At 37.4% G+C, this 19,823-nt stretch overlaps 1 protein-coding gene across 1 annotated transcript in view; it reads left to right on the top strand.

The window, feature by feature from the left end:
* robo3 (roundabout, axon guidance receptor, homolog 3 (Drosophila)) overlaps positions 1-19,823 on the top strand; it is a 140,133-nt gene that overhangs the window by 75,799 nt on the left and 44,511 nt on the right. The window contains 3 exon segments of the mRNA XM_059351807.1: positions 540-667; positions 12,115-12,239; positions 18,641-18,812. Of these exon segments, the coding sequence (XP_059207790.1) occupies positions 540-667; positions 12,115-12,239; positions 18,641-18,812 (425 nt within the window).

Raw genomic sequence — 19,823 nt, 5'->3', positions numbered from 1 at the left:
TAAAATATTTTTCTGTTCATGCATCTTAGTGTTACAACATCTTCTCTTTTATTTATTTATTCATTTTATTTTATTTTATTATTTTATTTTATTAGCTATTATTTATTAGTCTATTAATATATTTATATTTTATCATGCTCTACTTTTTAATAATTTATTTAATATTTCCATCTTTTTTATCTTTTTTTTTTACTTTTTATTATAATTTTTAACTTTTGTTTTTATTTTATTTGATCTTACGTTACTTTATTTTTATTTATTTATATCGAGTTAATTTCTAACCTGCCTCCAGTGTTTCCTCACTGCTTGACATTTTATGTTTTATTGTTAATATTATTATTTTATTTATTTATTTATTTTCCTTTTTTACGTGAAGCACTTTGTGTCACATTTCTCTTGTATGAAAAGTGCTATACAAACAAAGTCTGATTGATTGATTGATATCATGAATCACAATCATTTGGGTCAGGATAATTATTATAATTTATTGTTTATATCTGCATTTTTTGCTTAATCTTGTGCGTCAATTTTTTTTCCAGGTTTGAGATCCGCAGCGACAACAGTCTGCGTCTGACCCAGGTGCAGGGCGACGACGAGGGCACCTACACCTGCGTGTCTGAGAACAGCGTGGGGAAAGCCGAGGCGTCGGGGACCCTGCAGGTCCACGGTAAGACATTTGCATGCATCTGAAATATTTTTGTAAAATTACAGCCTGAAATTGAAGTAATTTTGTCGGCCAAGTGACTGAAATTACAGTTAGTGACAGTGCCAGCTGGCTGCACAGTCAAAGTGTAGTTGATAATGAATGCAAGTTAACTGATTTGAAAAATAGAAATGGAAATCACAGCAAAAGTGTTCTTCTAAGATAATTTAATATTGCATGTGATTATTTTGAAAAAACTGCTGCAAAGTGCCGAAGTGACACAATGTTTTCACTTTTTTTTCCAGTATGATGACAAATGTCTTACAGTTTATAATAAAAAGGTGGAAATCTGACACAAAACTCTTTATTTCAATAAATCCAGTTCAACAAGGCAAACTTCTTTGCAGGCCATTTTGCAGAAAATCATATTTTAACACTGAATACATGAGTAAATTATTTGCGCAGATGGACAGTTTTGCAATGATGCATCATCAAGCCCAGTCAATCTTTTGATTTATTCAATTTGAAAAGCTTTTGCGGTTCTTTTTTGGTCAGTTTTCTCTTTAAGAATAATATTTATATGATATTGCTCATAAGAAGTGACTGCGACAATGTGGCTGGTTGAGTTTCTCCGTATTATACGACTGGTAACTTTCATTTAACTCAAACTATGAGACAGAGAAAGCAAGAAAAAAAAAAGGATTTTAAGTTCCTTTCAAGCCTCGAATCGTCATCTCTCTAGAGAGCGAGCCAAGATCAAAAAGCACTGAAATTGCATTAGAATAAAGTCAGCCGCTTGAAGAGAGGCATTGGGAAGGAGAAATCTGTCATTTGTGATGATAAAAGAGAATATTTAGAGCTTTACTCTGTAACAGTTAATTCTGCAAGCGGCCACTCCAGTATATACCTCCACATCTGACACGTGTCAACACATTTATGCTCACATTAAATCTACATGCATGCACTGACACACAGACAGACACAGGATTTGTCAGTAAAAGACACATATACGCACTCTTGCACATGCTTAAATGCACTTTACTAATAGAGTTTTGCAGGAGCATGTAGAAGGTATTCCCAGCAGCAGCTGTTAGGCAAATGGAGATTGATTGTGGGCCGGTGGAGGCAGCAGCAGCAGTATGAGAGATAATCACAATCCCCTGCCCCCCCATTTACAAAACCACAGATCAATCAGAACACAATCTCTTATCTTCACCTGTGTGTCCACATTCACTTCATCATTCGTCCTCCTTCTCTTCTTCTTTTGGGAGCACTTCGTTTATGTAGCAGACAGTTTCACTTGAGTCCATTAACACTCACTGATTATTAATCTGAAATCGACCTGAACGGCTGCACCGCTCCAAAGTTTCATCTATATATATATTTCAACCAGTATCACCGTTCATTATGAGCTCATCATCTCATTCTCATTCATCTTTCTGTTCCTCTTTTCTTTTTTCCACCCATTTCTGCATCAATCCATCCCAGTCGGCCGAACCAGTAAGTATTCCATTTCATCCCATCTTATATGTGTGTGTGTGTGTGTGTGTGTGTGTGTGTGTGTGTGTGCATGTTCTCATACTTCCTACATAGTGAGGACCGGGACACGTTTTTAACCAACAGAGTGAGGACATTTTTGCAAAGTGAGGACATTTCACCCGTCCTCACTTCTTTAAAGGCTTGTATAATGTTACAATTAGGTTTCTGTAAGGGTTAGGGTTGGGCATAAAGATAGAAGCACAAGGATGTGTGTGTGTGTGTGTGTGTGTGTGTGTGTGTGAGTACTCAGCAGGGAAAACTGATCTACAGGAGAAGAAATATTTAAAACAATTCAGAGAGCTCTACTGCATTATATTTTGAATTGCCACATGGATTTTGTGTTTTCTTTTACATAAATAAACACATTTCCACCATATCTTGAGACACAAAAAAAATCCAAAAAAGACAAAAAAAATCACTAAAATGCAGGAAATGCATGGAAATCTAGTATCTAGCAGGAAATATTGTTAGAGGAGGACCCCCAGAGCCCACAGAGAGCCTGTGGAGTACTATATACAATTTATATTGCTTTAGGTGAACTATTCCTTTAACCATGCCTTATTTGCCCCAACTTTGATCTTCCACCACACAAAAGTTGCCAGACATGTTGGCATTGGAGTATATGGGTGATACGTTTGCTGACCCCAGCCTTAGTCGGGTTCAGGAGGAACATAATCAATGGGAGAGACTCCAAAACTGAATAGAGCCGACGAGCGTTTGGCCCGGCTCAGCTGTTCCCCACATACTGAGCTCCCACTCAGACGGATCACAGTGAGATTTGTTCCACTGTGTTGTATGAACACGGTGTGTTGCTCAATCACACAGCAAAGGCAGACAAAGTGCTTACAACCAAAACATCTTACCTCCCCCACTCCCCTAAACGCACACTTGACGTGTGATTTGCAGCAACATACTGAAGCTATCACACACAAGGGGGAGCACAAATACACACACACACACACACACACACACACACACACACACACCCAGCAGGAGTTCCTCAGGGGCCTGGATGTGACAGGCAGCTGTCACAGTCCCACGCTGATGCAGACAGCCTGTTTCACAGACGTACGCTTGAGTAAACACACTCTCACGCTGCCGCCGCCACGGTTACCGCTGCTGCTGCTGCTGCTGCTGCTGCTGCTGCTGCTGCTGCTGCTGCTGCTGCTGCTGGATGAGTCTTCAGCTTCATCCTTTTCATACATCAGCCTCCCTTTCTCAGACATATAACAGGGTTCGTACACTTTTTCAGTGATCAAATTCAAGCACTTTTCAATGAATTTCAAGGTCCATTTTCAAGCTTTTCCAGGACCTTTCAACGGTTGTAATTAGGGTTGTCAAAAGTATCGATACTCAAAAAAGTATCGATACTAAAACGTTGTATCCGGATCAAGGTTATAATAGTTTGGGATTTTTCATTAGTTTTAGTTTTAATTTCGTTGTTAATTTTTGTCTTCAAATTCAGTTTTAGGTAGTTTTTCCAGTGAGTTTTGTAGTTTTAGTTTAGTTTTTATTTTTTTAGATTGCTTAGTTTTAGTTTAGTTTTTATTAGTTTTAGTTTTTTTTGTAATGGGCTATGTGTTGGATGCCAGATTGAAGGAGGTCATAATAAATTTCGGCTTTATTTCCTTTGGTTTATCCATCTCAGCCCCAGGACTAGCAGGATGAAAAACAGTTTCTTTCTCTGGGCTGTCACAACTAAATGAATTAAAAAGTGCAATAAAACGGACATGTGCAATACAATTGATATGTGCAAAACATTCAATCTACCTCATCTATAGATTATAGCATTTTCAGTAGCCATTTATTTATTTTTATACTTATTTATTACATCACATGTCCTTGTTCTTGTTTCTGTCTTTGTTTAGCTCGGTATTTTTAAAATGTTTTTACTCATGTTGTTTTGTGTTATGATTGTCATAACTATGCACCTCATGCAGTGGTACTTTCAATTTCGTTGTATAGTGAACTATATAATGACACTAAAGACTATTTGATTTGATTTTTGAAGAATTTCAAGCATTTACAAGCACTTAATCCAAAATCCAAGCACTTTTCAAACCTTGAAATTCAACATTAAAACTCTTAAAACAAGGATTTCAAGCACCCGTACAAACCCTGATATATATCTATTCCCCGACTCTGTTTCCATTCTGAAATGCTGATTGAGGAGGTGGTTATTTCCTAAGCATAATGTATTATAGCTGAACCATAACTCATCCATCTACGCTTTCATTTGGAGTGGGACCTTTGTGCCCAGAACTCCCGCCTATTTATCCAACATCAATATATGAATTGGAGGGCTGGTGCAGCTTTAAATAGACTGAGTATAAGTTATAGTAGCAGAGCTGTAATGCTTTGTTTTTATAATGTGGAAGCACCCACAGGAGACAGAGGAGGTAACCCTCCCTCCAGGCTAAATCACATGTCTTATGTACATACGGTTGTAAATAGTTATCAAATTGTGTGCTACAACTGGCAGATGTTTTCCTTCTTTTTTACCATTTTCTCATTTCCCCCCTCCATCTTTGCTTCTTCCTTCCCCAAGCTGCACATTTACAGACATGACTGACTCCAATTAGGTTTGAGACTGACTCACGTTGTCAGAATACACACAAAATCCTGTTACATATTTTTTAATTTAGTAACCGATCCCTTTAGAATACAGAGCAAATAAAGCGTTGCGTTCCTTTTAGTTTGACTTTTTCTTGTTCAGCGTCTGCAAGAAGTGAATAAGGTAATGGGCAACTAGATATACAATTATGGAACAAAATTATTAAAGCACCATTGTTTTCTTCAATTTCTTGTTCATTTTAATGGCTGGTACAACTAAAGGTACATTTGTTTGGACAAATATAATGATAACAACAAAAATAGCTCACACGAGTTTAATTTAAGAGCTGATATCTAGACATTTTCCATGGTTTTCTTAAAACAATAAATTGAAGAAAACAAGGGTGGTCTAATCATTTTTTCCATGACTGTATTTGTTGATATGTTAGTCTGAGGTCCAGTAATCGAACAAGCCAATTTGTTATCCTGACTAAGAACAAAAAACACAGAAACGATGGCCAGGTAATGTGAAAAGATACTACTAGATACCATATCTACCAAGCATTCAGCCTGATGAGGGATCTTTAGAAAATAGGGTGTGTAAGATGAAAAAGGAAAATATTAACATTCTCCTTTTGGCTCTCTGACATTTTTTTCACATTTTTGTGGTGTTTAATTTCAGTGAATGGGCAATTCACATCTACCTTTATCATTTATTTGCACTTTCACTTGGTGTTCAGGGTTTTCCCGCATAAAAAAGGTAAAAAAAAAACATTTTTTGTTGTGATCTGGTGGGTTTGGGGCAGTGATTTTGTTTAGTTCTGAATATGAAAAGTCAAATATTACTGGAGTCAGTCTCTCTGCCTGACTCTTTCTTGTTAACAGACTCAACGCTAAAGTCAAACGTGTCAAGATGAGTTGGTTTCACACAGTTTGAACCGATATGCAATTATTCACAGCATTCGCCAACACTTGCCCGAACCTACGCTGCAGAAAAATGTTTCTCTAATGGACACAAATGTGCCGATGCCCTTTGACAATACGTGTCATAGCTTAAAAGGGTTATTTCATCCCTCTCGATTGCCGCTGCCTACGCATATGTGAAGTGACTGAGAGGTGGAAAAATATTAAATATTAGCTGGTTTCAGCCTCTAAAGCACGCCGGAATGTGCCGTGAGAAACAAAAACCCATCGATATACACAAAGACAACAGTTTCTGGGAACAAACACTCCTCTTTGTTGTGTTACCCAAACGGTTCCTGAAACCCATCATTTACACTCGCTACTCTTTATTCCATTTTTGTTGCTGTGACAGTGGAAAAAAATAACCCTCCGACAGCCGATTCTTCAGATACCTGTGAGAAATTGCAACTCCTTTCCCTCAAATACACGTTTGTCTTCCATGAATGCCAATGAAAAGCTCCTCGACTGTAACACTTTGTGGTGAAGAAACCAGTTTTATACTTTTCATTGTAAAAAAAAAAAAAAAGGTCTTCTTTTGTGGCTTCTGGTACATTATTTCCCTACACACAAAGGAAGCCTCTTGTTCAGGAAATCTTCTATTCACGCTCTTTCAACTCCATAAATAGAAGAAATCACTTGCAAATGATATCATGGCCAAACAGCCTGGTGGTGTATGATGAGGTTGTCACTGGCCCGTTAGCTGTAAAATGAGTGTCGAGGCACCATTTTCCCAGTGAGAAAATTAAATTGTCAGAGCATGTGGGAACAATCAGTCCAGCACTATAATATTACTTTAATGCATTTCATAGCGTGTGGGATATTTAAGGTTTGAGCCAACTTAGTTCCCCTTTTTATGCTCATTTTATAAATCCATGAGTGTTTCTGAGGTAAATTAAAGATCACAGGTATTAATGGTTTTCTTTGTAGTAATGGCAGCTCCACCTAGATGAGCTATAGTATGACTGGAGTGCAGTAGCTGGAAATCAAAAGCCTGCTCCCAGTGTTTCCAAAGGTACTTAAATACTAATTGACTATCCTCGGTTCCTAACAGGCAAAAAAATGTAGCAGTGGTAGAGGGGGGTTTACCTCCAACATGGCAACATAAATGTCTATCCGTATCTCTCTCTCTCTCTCTCTCTCTCACACACACACACACACACACACACACATTCTTGTACTTCTATCTTTGTGAGGACCCTCATTGGAATGGTGAATTCCCTTGCAAGGTTATAATAGTTTTGAATTTTTCATTAGTTTTAGTTTCGTTTTTATTAGTTTTAGTGTTTTGTAATGGGGTATTTGTTGGGTGGGAGATTAAAAGAGGTCACAGTAAGTTTTTGCCTTTATTTCCTTTGTCTGATCCATCTTCAGTACGTATGAAGAAAGTTGACAAAGACGAAAACGAAGGACATTTTCACTATAATTTTAGTTAGTTTTGTAACCACACAATACAGTTTCAGTTAATTATCATTATCATGTAACCTTTAACCCTTAAAACAAAGTCTGAAATCTCAAAAAAAAGCCTTTTAAAGAAGTGAGGACCGGCCAAAATGTCCCCACTTTGCAAAAATGTCCTCACTCTGTTGGTTAAAAACGTGTTCCAGTCCTCACTATGTAGGAAGTACAAGAACACACACACACACACACACACACAGGCCTAATTTACCCTTGTTCTCCTTTGTGTCTTTTGTTTGGGGAAGTAACCTCTTTTATTGTGCATGTGCCACCTGTTCACGTCAATGATGCATGCATAGTTAATTTATAAAACCTGCCCCACACTTTGAGAACCGCGGGTCTAAACCCAGCTCTATAAGTGTTGGTTTAGATAAACCAGGGACTCTCTCTGGCGGCTGCTGTCTGATCGCTGTTACATATGATACACATACAAAACAATGTGTAGTCTGACATGGTGTTCTGCCAAGTCACGGCAGGCCCACCATCACCTTATCTGCCATAGAATCCTATGAAGAGACATTTTGGGTCATCTGATCCCATCATAAAAGTAATTTTACCCTCACCACTCTAACCCTAACCATACACACTTGAATTGAAATGGCCAATTTAAAAAGTAAGGGCTGATCATATGTCTTCACTCTCAGGATGTAAGAGAACATTTGCTTCTCGTCACACAGAAAAACACTCTGAAAGAGTTCGAGCAGTTCACACTCAGACCAGACGTTCCTCCTTCAGTCTGACTCGTCTTATCGTAAGAGCTGTGGAGATGTAACTTGCAGTCCCTGTTTATTTTTGCTTCCTCTTGGCACATTAGCCTTGTTACGTGTTCTCGACTCAATATCCAGCATATAAAAGAACTCTCCAGGCTCCTTCAACTTCCTATCTCATGTGTTTCATTCTTTATTTAGACGTTCCCCAATTTACCTCGCTGACACTGCCTCCCGCAGTTATCAGTTTATGAGCCGTCATTGTTGCAGTTATATAATTCTTAAAATTGAAAAAAATCAAGGTTCTGTGGTGTTTGATAAGCAGTGAGAGTATTTTTGGCTTTTTAGGGGCGTTTTAAACGGCAAAAGCTATCACACCAAAAAGCTAGCAGCCCAGAAAAGTAAATTACTGTACACGCCACGTGCTGTACAAATAGCTTCCATGACATGCTGCCTTTGTTTGCTGATTCTTGTCATGTATATTTCAGCTGCTCTGTTACAATCCATCTCCCTGTTTCCATCCCATGTGAGGATGCTAATGCTTCTCCCTGCCCTAAATCTAAAGCTCAGTGTCGCGCCGAGTGCACCCATTATTGCTAATTATTTATTACAGCCTCAGGCAATGTGCCGGCTTGCCTCCTCAAATCAAACATTGTTATTCTCCAGACAGGGCTGTGTAGCGCACCAAAAAACTGGATTTTAATAGCCTGAATATTCAAAGCTGTCGATGTATTTAGGTCAAAGTTATGGCGTTGTGTCAGGCGCAAAGGGAAAATGTTCAGGTGTTGACAAGTTGTTTTTTTTTGCCAAGTGGCCTGATTGGCATGGTACAGTGTCTAGTCTCCTGTGTGTTTGTCACATCTGTATGTATGTGAACAAGCCTGGAGTTGCATTACATAAGAAGTGGGTATTACATTGCATTTCTTTAATATTTCACGCCTTGCATCAGACTTGACAGGAAGCCTGTCCTTAAGGTAGCAGGGAAGTGGAAGACAGGATTCAGTGCCACTGGCCCATATTTCACTCTGTGGCTCCCATCGGAAACGCTGGGGATGTTTGACCTTTAGGGTTACTGGTTAGCTGGGGAGCTGCATCTTTGATCCCAGGACATGATACTGGACGCCTCAGCCAAGGCCCCCTTAGCTGTGATTTGTCCCGGGGCTGACACATGGATCCCCTCCTGCTGTGTGAAGGGGCCCTGGTGGAAGCAGCCTTTAGGACTGCAAAGGGCAGGGTCATTCCCAAGACGGGGGGTAGAACATGTGTATGCAGGGCCGGGAATAAAGCCTGTACACGAACATGAGTGATAGAGGAAGCAGACAAGTCACAGAGAGGAGACAGTCCAGACCTGCAACTATTCCTGCACTACTTCATGCCAGGGGAAAGTTCAACACCATCCACCCATCCATCCATTCTCGCCCGCTTATCTGGGGCCGGGTCGCGGGGGCAGCAGGCCATCGTCCCTCCCCCCAGCCACAACATCCACAACTAAATGAACGTTACTTACCGTCAACCGAAAAATGGACATCGACTCCTTGGGGTGTCTATTCGTCCAACTAAACGCTGAACAAGACATTTTTAACATTATCATTAAGTGAAAGTACAGTGAAAGGGTCAAAGTTATAAAACCAAACCGCTAAACGTCATATATATATATATATATATATATATATATATATATATATATTCTACCCTCACTCGTGAACAAGCCCCTGAGATACTTGAACTCCTTTGCTTGAGACACTACCTCTCTTCCCACCCACATGGGGCAGTCCATCGTTTTCCATCAGAGAAAGTTCAGCACTTCACACTCATATGCTTAAAGTTTTGGTCTGTTTTTCTGGGTTGACTATCCAGTTTTTCTCTGTTTATCTTTGCTGCTTTATCCTCCTTCTGGAATTCAATTAAACTCTAAGCCTCTCAACACAATGTAAGAGAAATTGGCATTCTCTGAGGTATAGGCAAGCATTTCTTCAAGTGTAATTGCTTCGGGTTGATAAAGTAAAGAAAAGTAATGTTGTGTTTGAATCCACAGCAACATGCTACATGTCATGGTCAGGTTTTTATTCACTCTCTCTAGGTAGAATCCATCACTGTATTCATCCTGCATCTATTTGAAGTATGATTGCATGTTTACGTTCACAATATATTGTAAGGAGGACACACAAGGATGTTGCATACCATTTCTAAGTAACTCCAGTGCACAATAAGGTGCATTGTGACCTTTCAATATTCTGAGATTTTGATGTTTTTATTCTTTGTGCACATTTAAAATCCACGTACGAAGATATGTGAATGAAAACACTTGTTTGTTTAGTGTTTTTTTTTTGTTCTTCACCTCCCTTTCTCTTTGCCTTTCTCTTTCTCTTGGTTTCTCTCAATGCTAATTGAGACGGAGAATGAAAGAGAAGCAGGAGATCAGGTGGGAAGATGAGAAATCAATTAGGACTGGTGGAGAGCATCATTATGCATTCACACCCCCCTCTGTGGAGGAAGGCCTGTCACTGGCTACAGAATCAATAGATATCAAAGAGGTCTGCGTATGTGTGTGTGTGTGTGTGTGCAAGAGAGAGAGAGAAAGTGAGAGACGATGCAAACACACACTCCTTCCTCCTGCCCTCTATACATGTTCAGAGACTTCTGATTAGCCCGGCGCCTGGGATCATAAAGGTGACCCACAAACCTGAATTTAGGCTCCTGTGGGTTCTGGGCCGGTCTCCACCCACACATAGGAGATTGATTATCATGGCATATAGTTAAACCAATAAGCATCTATAGCAGGCTTCATCCATCAAAGCCCACCAAATCAAGGTCACACATGATCTATTTTATTGCCCCAATCAGGTAGAGACAAATAGACATTTTTGCCCGACTAGTTCCACGTACTATGAAATGGATCAAGTGTTTATTGTTTACTTATTTCTGTTAAGTACATACCTATGATAAAAAAACAATTAGCAACAGCTAATTAAGCTGTGTTGCTCTTGCTCTATTTTATTGCCCCAATCAGGTAGATACAAATAGACATTTTTGACCGACTAGTTCCACGTACTATGAATTGGCCGACTAGTTCCACGTACTATGAATTGGCCGACTAGTTCCACGTACTATGAATTGGATCAAGTGTTTATTGTTTACTTATTTCTGTTAAGTACATACCTATAATTAAAAACAATTAGCAACAGCTAATTAAGCTGTGTTCCTCTTGCTCACAAGGGGCCTGTTCTATAAAACAAGTTTAGCAAAGTCAGTTAGTTATTCTGAATCATTTCAGTTGATTAGATTCCATGAAGCAAATTCAACAGTTCAAGCTCAGTTACTATGACAACTTGTGCTGGAAACTGTGCTTAATTTGCTGTATGAAAGTAAATCAAGTGTAAATGGGTGAGAGTAACTCAAATTAGTTCAGTTTATTTATTTTTTTGCCTTGTTCATTCATCACTGCTCCCTCTCTCTCGTTGTGTCGGCTGGAGTTTTGTAATTGCTATTGATGTTAGCTTGGTTATGAGTTATCAGTGGTCTGCAGTGTTTTAAATCCACCTTTTAGTATCATGGTACCAAAAAAGTACCAGGTACCAGGTTGTTTATTAGGGTTTTTTCACAATAGAACACAGACATACAGGAACACTCAGAACAGAAATAACAGAGTAAAAATAAATAAATATATAGATGGATAAATAATAATAATAATAATAATAATAATGATAAATAGATGAATAAATCTAAGACAATATACGTTAAATGTGATGTAAAAGAGGACATATATAAACATACAAAGGAGAGAATTTTACAGAAAACAAAACAAAAAAACAAGCAAAAAACATTGTAGTAAGTAGAAGTAGAGTACATACAGTAGTACATGTAGTACTAGAAGTACAGTACATACTGAAGAGTATTTAAGCGGGTTGTCATCTAAGCATAATGTGGTTGTCGTAATTAACTCGAGTAAAAGGTTAGTAACCTTGATTGAATATGTGGACATAATGAATATTTGTGTGTGTGGGTGTGTGGGTGTGTGTGTGTGTGTGTGTGTGTGTGTGTGTCTGTGTGTGTGTGTATGAGGGACAGATAAAGAGACAGTGAGAGCTCGAGTGAAAGACTTGTCAGTTATGAGCTGCTGTCATCATGGTGGCCTGTCACGGCTTAATGCACTCAATGTCACTGCTGGCACATTCTCACTGTATTAAGCCCACTCAACACACACACAATGACTTCATCTCTGATCACCATTTCTCTCCGTTCTCTGTGTTGCAGTGCCACCTCAGATCGTGGTCCGGCCCCGGGACCAGATCACAGGACCGGGTCGCACCGTAACCTTCCTCTGCGGCACCAAAGGAAACCCTCCGCCGGCCGTGTTTTGGCAAAAAGAAGGCAGCCAGGTAAGAGACGGCACTGCCTGTCACCTGCAATAAAGTAAAGCTCTGAAGCTGCTTCTATTTAATTTTAGTTTATTATTAGGATCCCCATTAGCTGCAGCAAAGCCTAAGCTGTTCTTCCTGGGCTCCAACAGTATCAAATATACAGTTGAAAACACAAAACATAAACATCATAAAAATTAAAAACAAAACAATAAGAATTATTCACATACTTATCCATGTTACACACATTTCTACATATCATATATGTATAATACATCATTACACAATCTACTAACACATAATACATATATTGTATATACATTCCTTCTACAGCATATACATTATAATAACACATATAGAAATATACTACATACATATAAATATACCATACTTTCTTATTTTGATAAATACTGTTTTATTAATAGTTTGAATTGCTTTTTGTTAGTGGTGAGTTTGATTTTTTTAGGCAGTGAATTCCATTCTTTCATACCTCTATACAGAAACATTAGATCTTGCTTTAGGTCATGTAAAGTTAGTGATATATTTATGACTTTCTGCACTAAAAGCAAGTTTTTTTAAACAAAATAAAAGGTGATTTTAGGACAGATATATTTCTAATAACAATAAACAGTGCACTGCAAAACAAGAAAAGTTGGGTGAACTCAAAATTTCAAGGCAACAAACTTCGATAAAATTTTAAGTTGGACAATTAAATTAAATATTTTAAGTTTTGTTTTTGAGTTTGCTCAAAATTCAGATTTTTGTCAACTTAACTGTACGTTGTACTAACTTATAATTTAACATTGTAATAACTTTTAATCCTTACTTCTGATAACTTCTGCAATGTGCTGAATTGGCACGATTGTAACGCCGCTATGAAATGTCAGCTAATGTTGCTACCACAATTTTGAGTTAGCATTGATACGCTAATGGCTACTCTTGTAGCTGTAACAAGCAGCACCACTAGCATCAGTTAGCCGCTAGTATCAGTTAGCCGCTAGCTTTCGCTAATGACCGAATTTCACAATAAAGAAATAAGAGTTAGCAGAACTATTGTCCCTTGTTGTGAACCCCAACTTAAAGATATAAGTAACAACAACTCACCAACTTGTTTTTGAGCAGACAACTGGCTTCCTTTGTTGTGCTAACTTACATTATTGCCCTAAATGTCAATAATTTATATTTCCAAGTTTTACCAACTTAAATTGCTGTTTTAGGCCAAAAAATACAAGTTGGTTTTTTTGCAGTGTGAGTACAATTGTCTGTTTTTGACCAATAACCAATTAAGTTTCTTGTGCATAGAGATAACATTTGTCCTGTAGTCACACTTTAGTATTGTGTGGGCAGCTCTATTCTGTACATTGTAGTGTATTTAACATGTCTCCAGTGGCATTCGACCAAACTTCTACGATGCCGCTTCTGCCCTCGGAGGCATCCATCCATCACGGTCTCATGGTCAATTTGCATGTGACAGCAGGTGAATTGGAGCAGGGTGTTTGAGTGGCAGGGAGGCCTGGTGGTTAACAGGCCTCCTGCTGATGATAGAAGGTTCTCCACTATCATATAAATAGGAGGTAGAAGAGTGAAGCCAGGGGAAATGAGGTAATTTTACAAATGGGCCACATCACAGAAATAAACTGCATCTATCCAAATATAATGTACAGCTTTAAACGGATTAGATGATGGTTGTCACTTGTTTCCAGATGGGGTTTTCTTTCACAGTGCAGTTACAGTTTTATAGGTTTTCTGACACATCGTCATTTATTTACATGGTGCAATGAAGTGGAGTCAATCTAGAAGTATCACAGCAAGTGTAGGTATACTCCTAGTGTCCTAGTGATTTTCCAGGTGCAATTTTTGCAAAATAAGAGTAGGCCAGGGACCAGTTAATGAATAAACATTAATATTTTTTATCAGATTAAATTAAGTAACATTAAAAGGCTCAAAGGGACCTCCCATCACATGTTTTTTAAAAATAAAAAAGCTCTATTTTTATGTAGTCTGGGCACCTTATAGGGTTGGGTGATATGGACCAAAAGTCATATCCTAATATATTTAGGCTAAATATTGATATACGATATATATCCTAATTTTTTTATCGCAAAGTGAGAGCAAATGTTCAGTCAAAGTCAAAGCCAAATATGCGTGCCACAAGTAGTTTTATTGAAACCGTTTATTTACGTGAACATAAATACTGTATAACAACAGGAGTACCTTTTTAAAAAAAAAATCAAAGCTCCATAAAGTGCACATTTAGATTAAAAAAACCCTCTTAAATAAAAATAGCCTATGAAATAAAATAGGCCAATCTTTTTCTTAAATAAATATATTTATATGAGAAAACAATAACGAACATTACAAAATAACTAAATGTGACAAACCCTAGTAAGGGCAGCATTTTGTATATAAAGAAAGACATTTTTTTAACTATATCGATGTATGCGATATGGCTCCATATCACATTTAAAAATATATTGATATATATTTTATATCAATATATCGCCCAGCCCTACCTATACCTCAGTTTGGTGGGGTCTGGGGGATTTTAAAATAAAAAAGCTCTATTTTTATTTTTTATTTTTGTAATCTTTTTATGTAGTCTGGAACCTTATTTACATTTCAAGTACAAAACAATCCTTTTCTATGATGCTCATGTCTATAATCTATTGTAAAAAAATACTTATTATGCATTATATTCTGCTCATAGCAGTGTTTAATTACTGTACTTAGCACTCATAAATATTCATAATGCTTATAGGATTAATTGTAGTGCATAATAAAGCATCGTATAGCTCAATTACCATAATACTTTTTAATTAAAGTTTACACAGAGTTACATTAATCTAAATGTGTGTGATTTGTATACATATATTTATATATATATATATACACGCTATGATAAACACAGCAGTCAGTGTATTAAGATGCCAGGGTAACGTTCTTCACATGCCAGTCTGATAAAAGATGTCTGCCTCTCATCTCACTGTCATGTTCCTGACTATCATCTTCTGCTTTTATCACTAGGTGCTGTAGTTTAGTGCCAGGGTGACACACACACACACACACACACACACACACACATTCTTGTACTTGTATCTTTGTGAGGACCCTCATTGGAACAGTGAATTCAAATTCAGTTAGTTTTAATGAGTTTCTAAAGTGAGTTTGCTAGTTTTAGTTTAGTATTTATTTTTTGGAAATGCTTCAGTTTTAGTTGAGTTTTTATTAGTTTTAGTTTTTTGTAATGGGTATTTGTTGGGTGGGAGATTAAAAGAGGTCACAATAAATTTTCCCTTATCCATTTTCATTTTGTATAAAACATTTTTTGACAAAGATGAAAACGAAGGACATTTTCATTATAATTTTAGTTAGTTTTGTAACCACACAATACAGTTTCAGTTAGTTATCATTATCATGTAACCTTTAACCCTTAAAACAAAGTCTGAAATCTCCCAAAAAAAAAAAAAAAAGCCTTTAAAGAAGTGAGGACCGGCCGAAATGTCCTCACTTTGCAAAAATGTCCTCACACTGTTGGTTAAAAACGTGTCCCGGTCCTCACTATGTAGGAAGTACAAGAACACACACACACACACACAACCACACATTCATACACACCTCATTTTCCCATCATCCACACAGGGTATTATTCACCGAAGCGTGTGTGTGTGTGTGTGTGTGTGTGTGTGAATGTGTGCATAAGTATGAGTGTGAGAACGGCGAGCGTGTGTGATAAGCATTGCAGCCTGTTGGAATGCTCTGAAAGGCTTGATGAGGCTGCGTGGGTGCCTGTAGCATGGCTCCCAGGTACAGATTAGAGGGGGAAGAGAGAGATTGGAGGAGGCTCGGAGAATGTGTGTGTGTGGGAGCGGGAGAATAAGAGTGGAGGAGCGAGATAAAGAGGAGAAAGCAAGGAGGACGAGGGGGAGGAGAGGAAGTATGTGGGTAGCATGTTCTAATGGTGAAATACCTAGAAAATATATCGTTAGAACATACAGACGTATCAAGAGAGAGAAAGTAGAGATCAGAGATAAAAAGTTGGAGAAAAAAACTCTTTCAGTGTCGTTTCTCTGACTCACTGGACAAAACTGACTTGTTACAGGCTTTTCTTAACTGACAACTACAATGATGACCAGGGCCGGCTCTAGCCATTAAAAAATGGCCGAGGTGATATTTAAGCATTCAAAATCTTTATTTTAGCTTATTTAAACATCTCATTTAAGTATATTTGGAAGATACAAATACATTGATTTAAATAAAGAGACTCAGCAACAATAACAGTTTTTTGTATGACAATGACATTTCTCATTTTTGTGGACAATCACTTTTTTTTATTTTGAAAGTGCAGTACAGTCAGAATGATCTTTATATATATATGTATATATATATATGTGTATATATATATATATATATATATATATAAACACACACACACACACAATATTTTTATTGCATATTGTCTATATAATTATTAGCTTACAAGTCAATTCGCAAAGAAGCACAGCTGGAGACCGCTAACAAAGTTAGAGACAAGAGAGACGATGAAAGTGAAAACCGCGCGAAAAATGTGCTTAACTGTGTTAAGCTAGCGTTGCTTTATTTCAACCTAGCTAGCAAGCTAATACAAATTAAACGTCTTCACACAAAGCCGCATTTAATAAAAGATTGGGACTTCTTCTCTTCCTCTTCTTGCAAGATACTGTATATCAAAACATAGTGATCTGACCATCTAAAGGGGGGCAAGGCAATGACCACAAGTCACATGACTCAGCACTACAAGTGAGAAAATGTCATTGTTTATCTGTTTCCTTATTTGTCGTGAGGGCGACAATGGGCATCGAAAATTATTAGGGCCGGGACTTGATTAAAAATATTAATCTAAGTAATTAGAGGCTTTGTAATTTATTAAACTAAATTAATCGCATTTTAATCGCATATAAATATTTGACCTGAGAACAGTGAGAAGTAATTTTTTAGCATGGATTTTTAGTATATCATTGAATAATGACTGAATACATAAGCTTAAGCTACAAAAATATTGTCTTTCTATAGACAAGTGACAAAATGTCATTGTTTTAACTATTTCTTTATTTTGGTAATATTTATTATTTTCAAGGGAAGACCACCATGTTTTGGCTTCACTTATTGGGAGCTTTGGTTGTCCATCTTTATATGCAGTCTTTACCTATAACCCATAATAGTACGATATGTTATAATGCATTATTGACAGAAGCTTGCCAAAGCAATGTCCATGAGTTACCTGCAATTATGAAGTTTTATGCTAGTTCCTAAGGTTGAGGACACCATTGTCGTATGTACCAGATAAAGTTTCAAGGTCTCCCACTCTCTGCTTTTCTCTCTTCACGCTGCATTCAAATAGAGTTAACAGCTGTCTTTCCATTTGACCCAAAGTACCTATATTTTCTAAATGAACATGTCAGCACGAGCTAACAAAGCTCTTATCCTTGGACATTCAAGGGAGCCACATGAATGGATTTTATGTAAACTTAAATTCATATTCCTCACAAAGCTGCAAGTGGAACAGCTTATGTCTGGCATGTCTGACATGTGGGTGTAATGACTTATCTAAGAGAAATGTCAGCTTACTGCTTAAGCACAAACTAGAAGAGTCAACTCAGTAGAGAGCAGAGTGCAGAGGTTATAGCCGAGCCAACCTCCATTCAGAAAAGACGGACCTGACAAAGCATTAATTCAAACTTGTTACATTTTGGCATCACGGTGTAGTAATTAAGGCTTCCTTTTGATCCGTTTATTGCAATTAACTCACAGCAACAACAGTTTATTTTGGGTTCATACCGACCATTTCCACTTCTGCAAATGATCATTAAGAACAGTTTATGTTCAAAATTAACAACAACATGCTGCCTGACTGTATTCTGAAAATGTTCAATCTAAGACAAAGCCATTATAATTTCAGAGGGGTGTGTATATTTATAAAGTTAAAAACCAGAACCGGTAACAGCTGTTAATTTATGGAACAAATTGGAGAAAGACTTAAAAACTTGCAATACCATTAACTTATTTAAAAAAGTACTTAAAAACAGGATGATTAATTTATATAAGTTAGAGTAATGAGTGGTGACACATGCTAAGCGGCTACTATTTTTGTTTTGTTTTGTTCTGTATGTTTGATTGTCTTTTATTTTTATTTTTTTATTTTATTATATATTTTTTTCTTATTCTTCTTTTTTGAGGAAGAAAGGAGGAAGAAGGGAAAGGAAAAGAGGAAGGAAGGGGAGGGGAGGGAAGAAGAAGCCTGTTTACTTATTCTTTACTTTGATCAATGTTTTTTTTCTGTTTTTTTTTTCTCTTTTAATGACGTGTATTGACCGAAATAAACGGGAACGAAACGAAAAAAGAATCTGAAATAAAAGCCTAACCCTCCTGATGTTTCTCTTCTGCAGATCTTGCTGTTTCCCATCCAGGAGCCGTCCCAGGCGGGTCGTTTCTCCGTGTCTCTGAGTGGCGAGCTCACCATCACAGACGTCCAAGTGGAAGACTCGGGTTATTACATCTGCCAGGCCATCAGCGTGGCCGGCAGCATCCTGACCAAAGCCCTGCTAGAGGTGGAAAGTGGTGAGTTTTAACACACAAACAGGTGTGGAATTACAGGATTACAGGAACTAAGCAGCTAAAAGTAGCTTAAATGTTCATGCAGAATAAAAACTTAATTGTAGAAAGTAGTAGAAATCCAAAATACAAGTACTGCAAGACCTCGGGCCTCTTCTTGGTACATTATTTTCACTGTTTTAATGACACATTGATATGGGCATTTGGGCATGAAATAAATATTTCTGTTAAAACTTTAATGTACAGTAATGGAAAACATTATTAGACCACCCTTGTTTTCTTCAATTTCTTGTTCATTTTAATGCCTGGTACAACTAAAAGTACATTTGTTTGGACAAATATAAAGATATCTAGACATTTTATGTGGTTTTCTTGATAAAAACCAAAATCATTAACTATAAAACCATGGAAAATGTCTAGATATCAGCTCTTAAATTAAACTCTTATGAGCTATTTTTGTTGATATCATTATATTTGCCCAAACAAATGTACCTTTAGTTGTACCAGGCATTAAAATGAACAATACATCCAATACATACATAATTTTCTCCATGACTTTAATCAAAATGTGATGCTGTAACATGTGTATCCTCAGCTTGCAGCTAATTCTACTCACTCTAGTTTAATAATTAATGCTTATTAAGCCAAGAAAACAAGTGTGAAACTCTCGCTGTAAACTGGATAAAGTAAATAGAAAATATATACGGTCTTAGCCTACACACCAACAAGTCTTTTTCTAAACGTATCATTTTCAGTTTAATTTTTGATTAATCATTTCTCACAATCTGCTGGTGGAACATCTCTTCCCTCCTCCCACATGTGCAGCGATATAAACTCAAAAACCATCCTTCAAATCCGTCTCAAATTGAAATATTCTTCCTCAAATGAGTGAACAGCAGGAGTCCTTATCTGATCTAATCAAAAGGGACAACTGGTGATATTTCTATGCAAATAACCTCGCTGCAACATATGCTGCCCTCCCTGCATCCCTCCCATTCAGGGAGTAAACAGGGATCT

This window comes from Centropristis striata, chromosome 15 (genome assembly GCF_030273125.1).
Source record: "Centropristis striata isolate RG_2023a ecotype Rhode Island chromosome 15, C.striata_1.0, whole genome shotgun sequence".
NCBI classification, from domain to species: domain Eukaryota; kingdom Metazoa; phylum Chordata; class Actinopteri; order Perciformes; family Serranidae; genus Centropristis; species Centropristis striata.
Note: the sequence above shows the minus strand (reverse complement) of the source record. Positions and strands in the feature narration are given on the sequence as shown.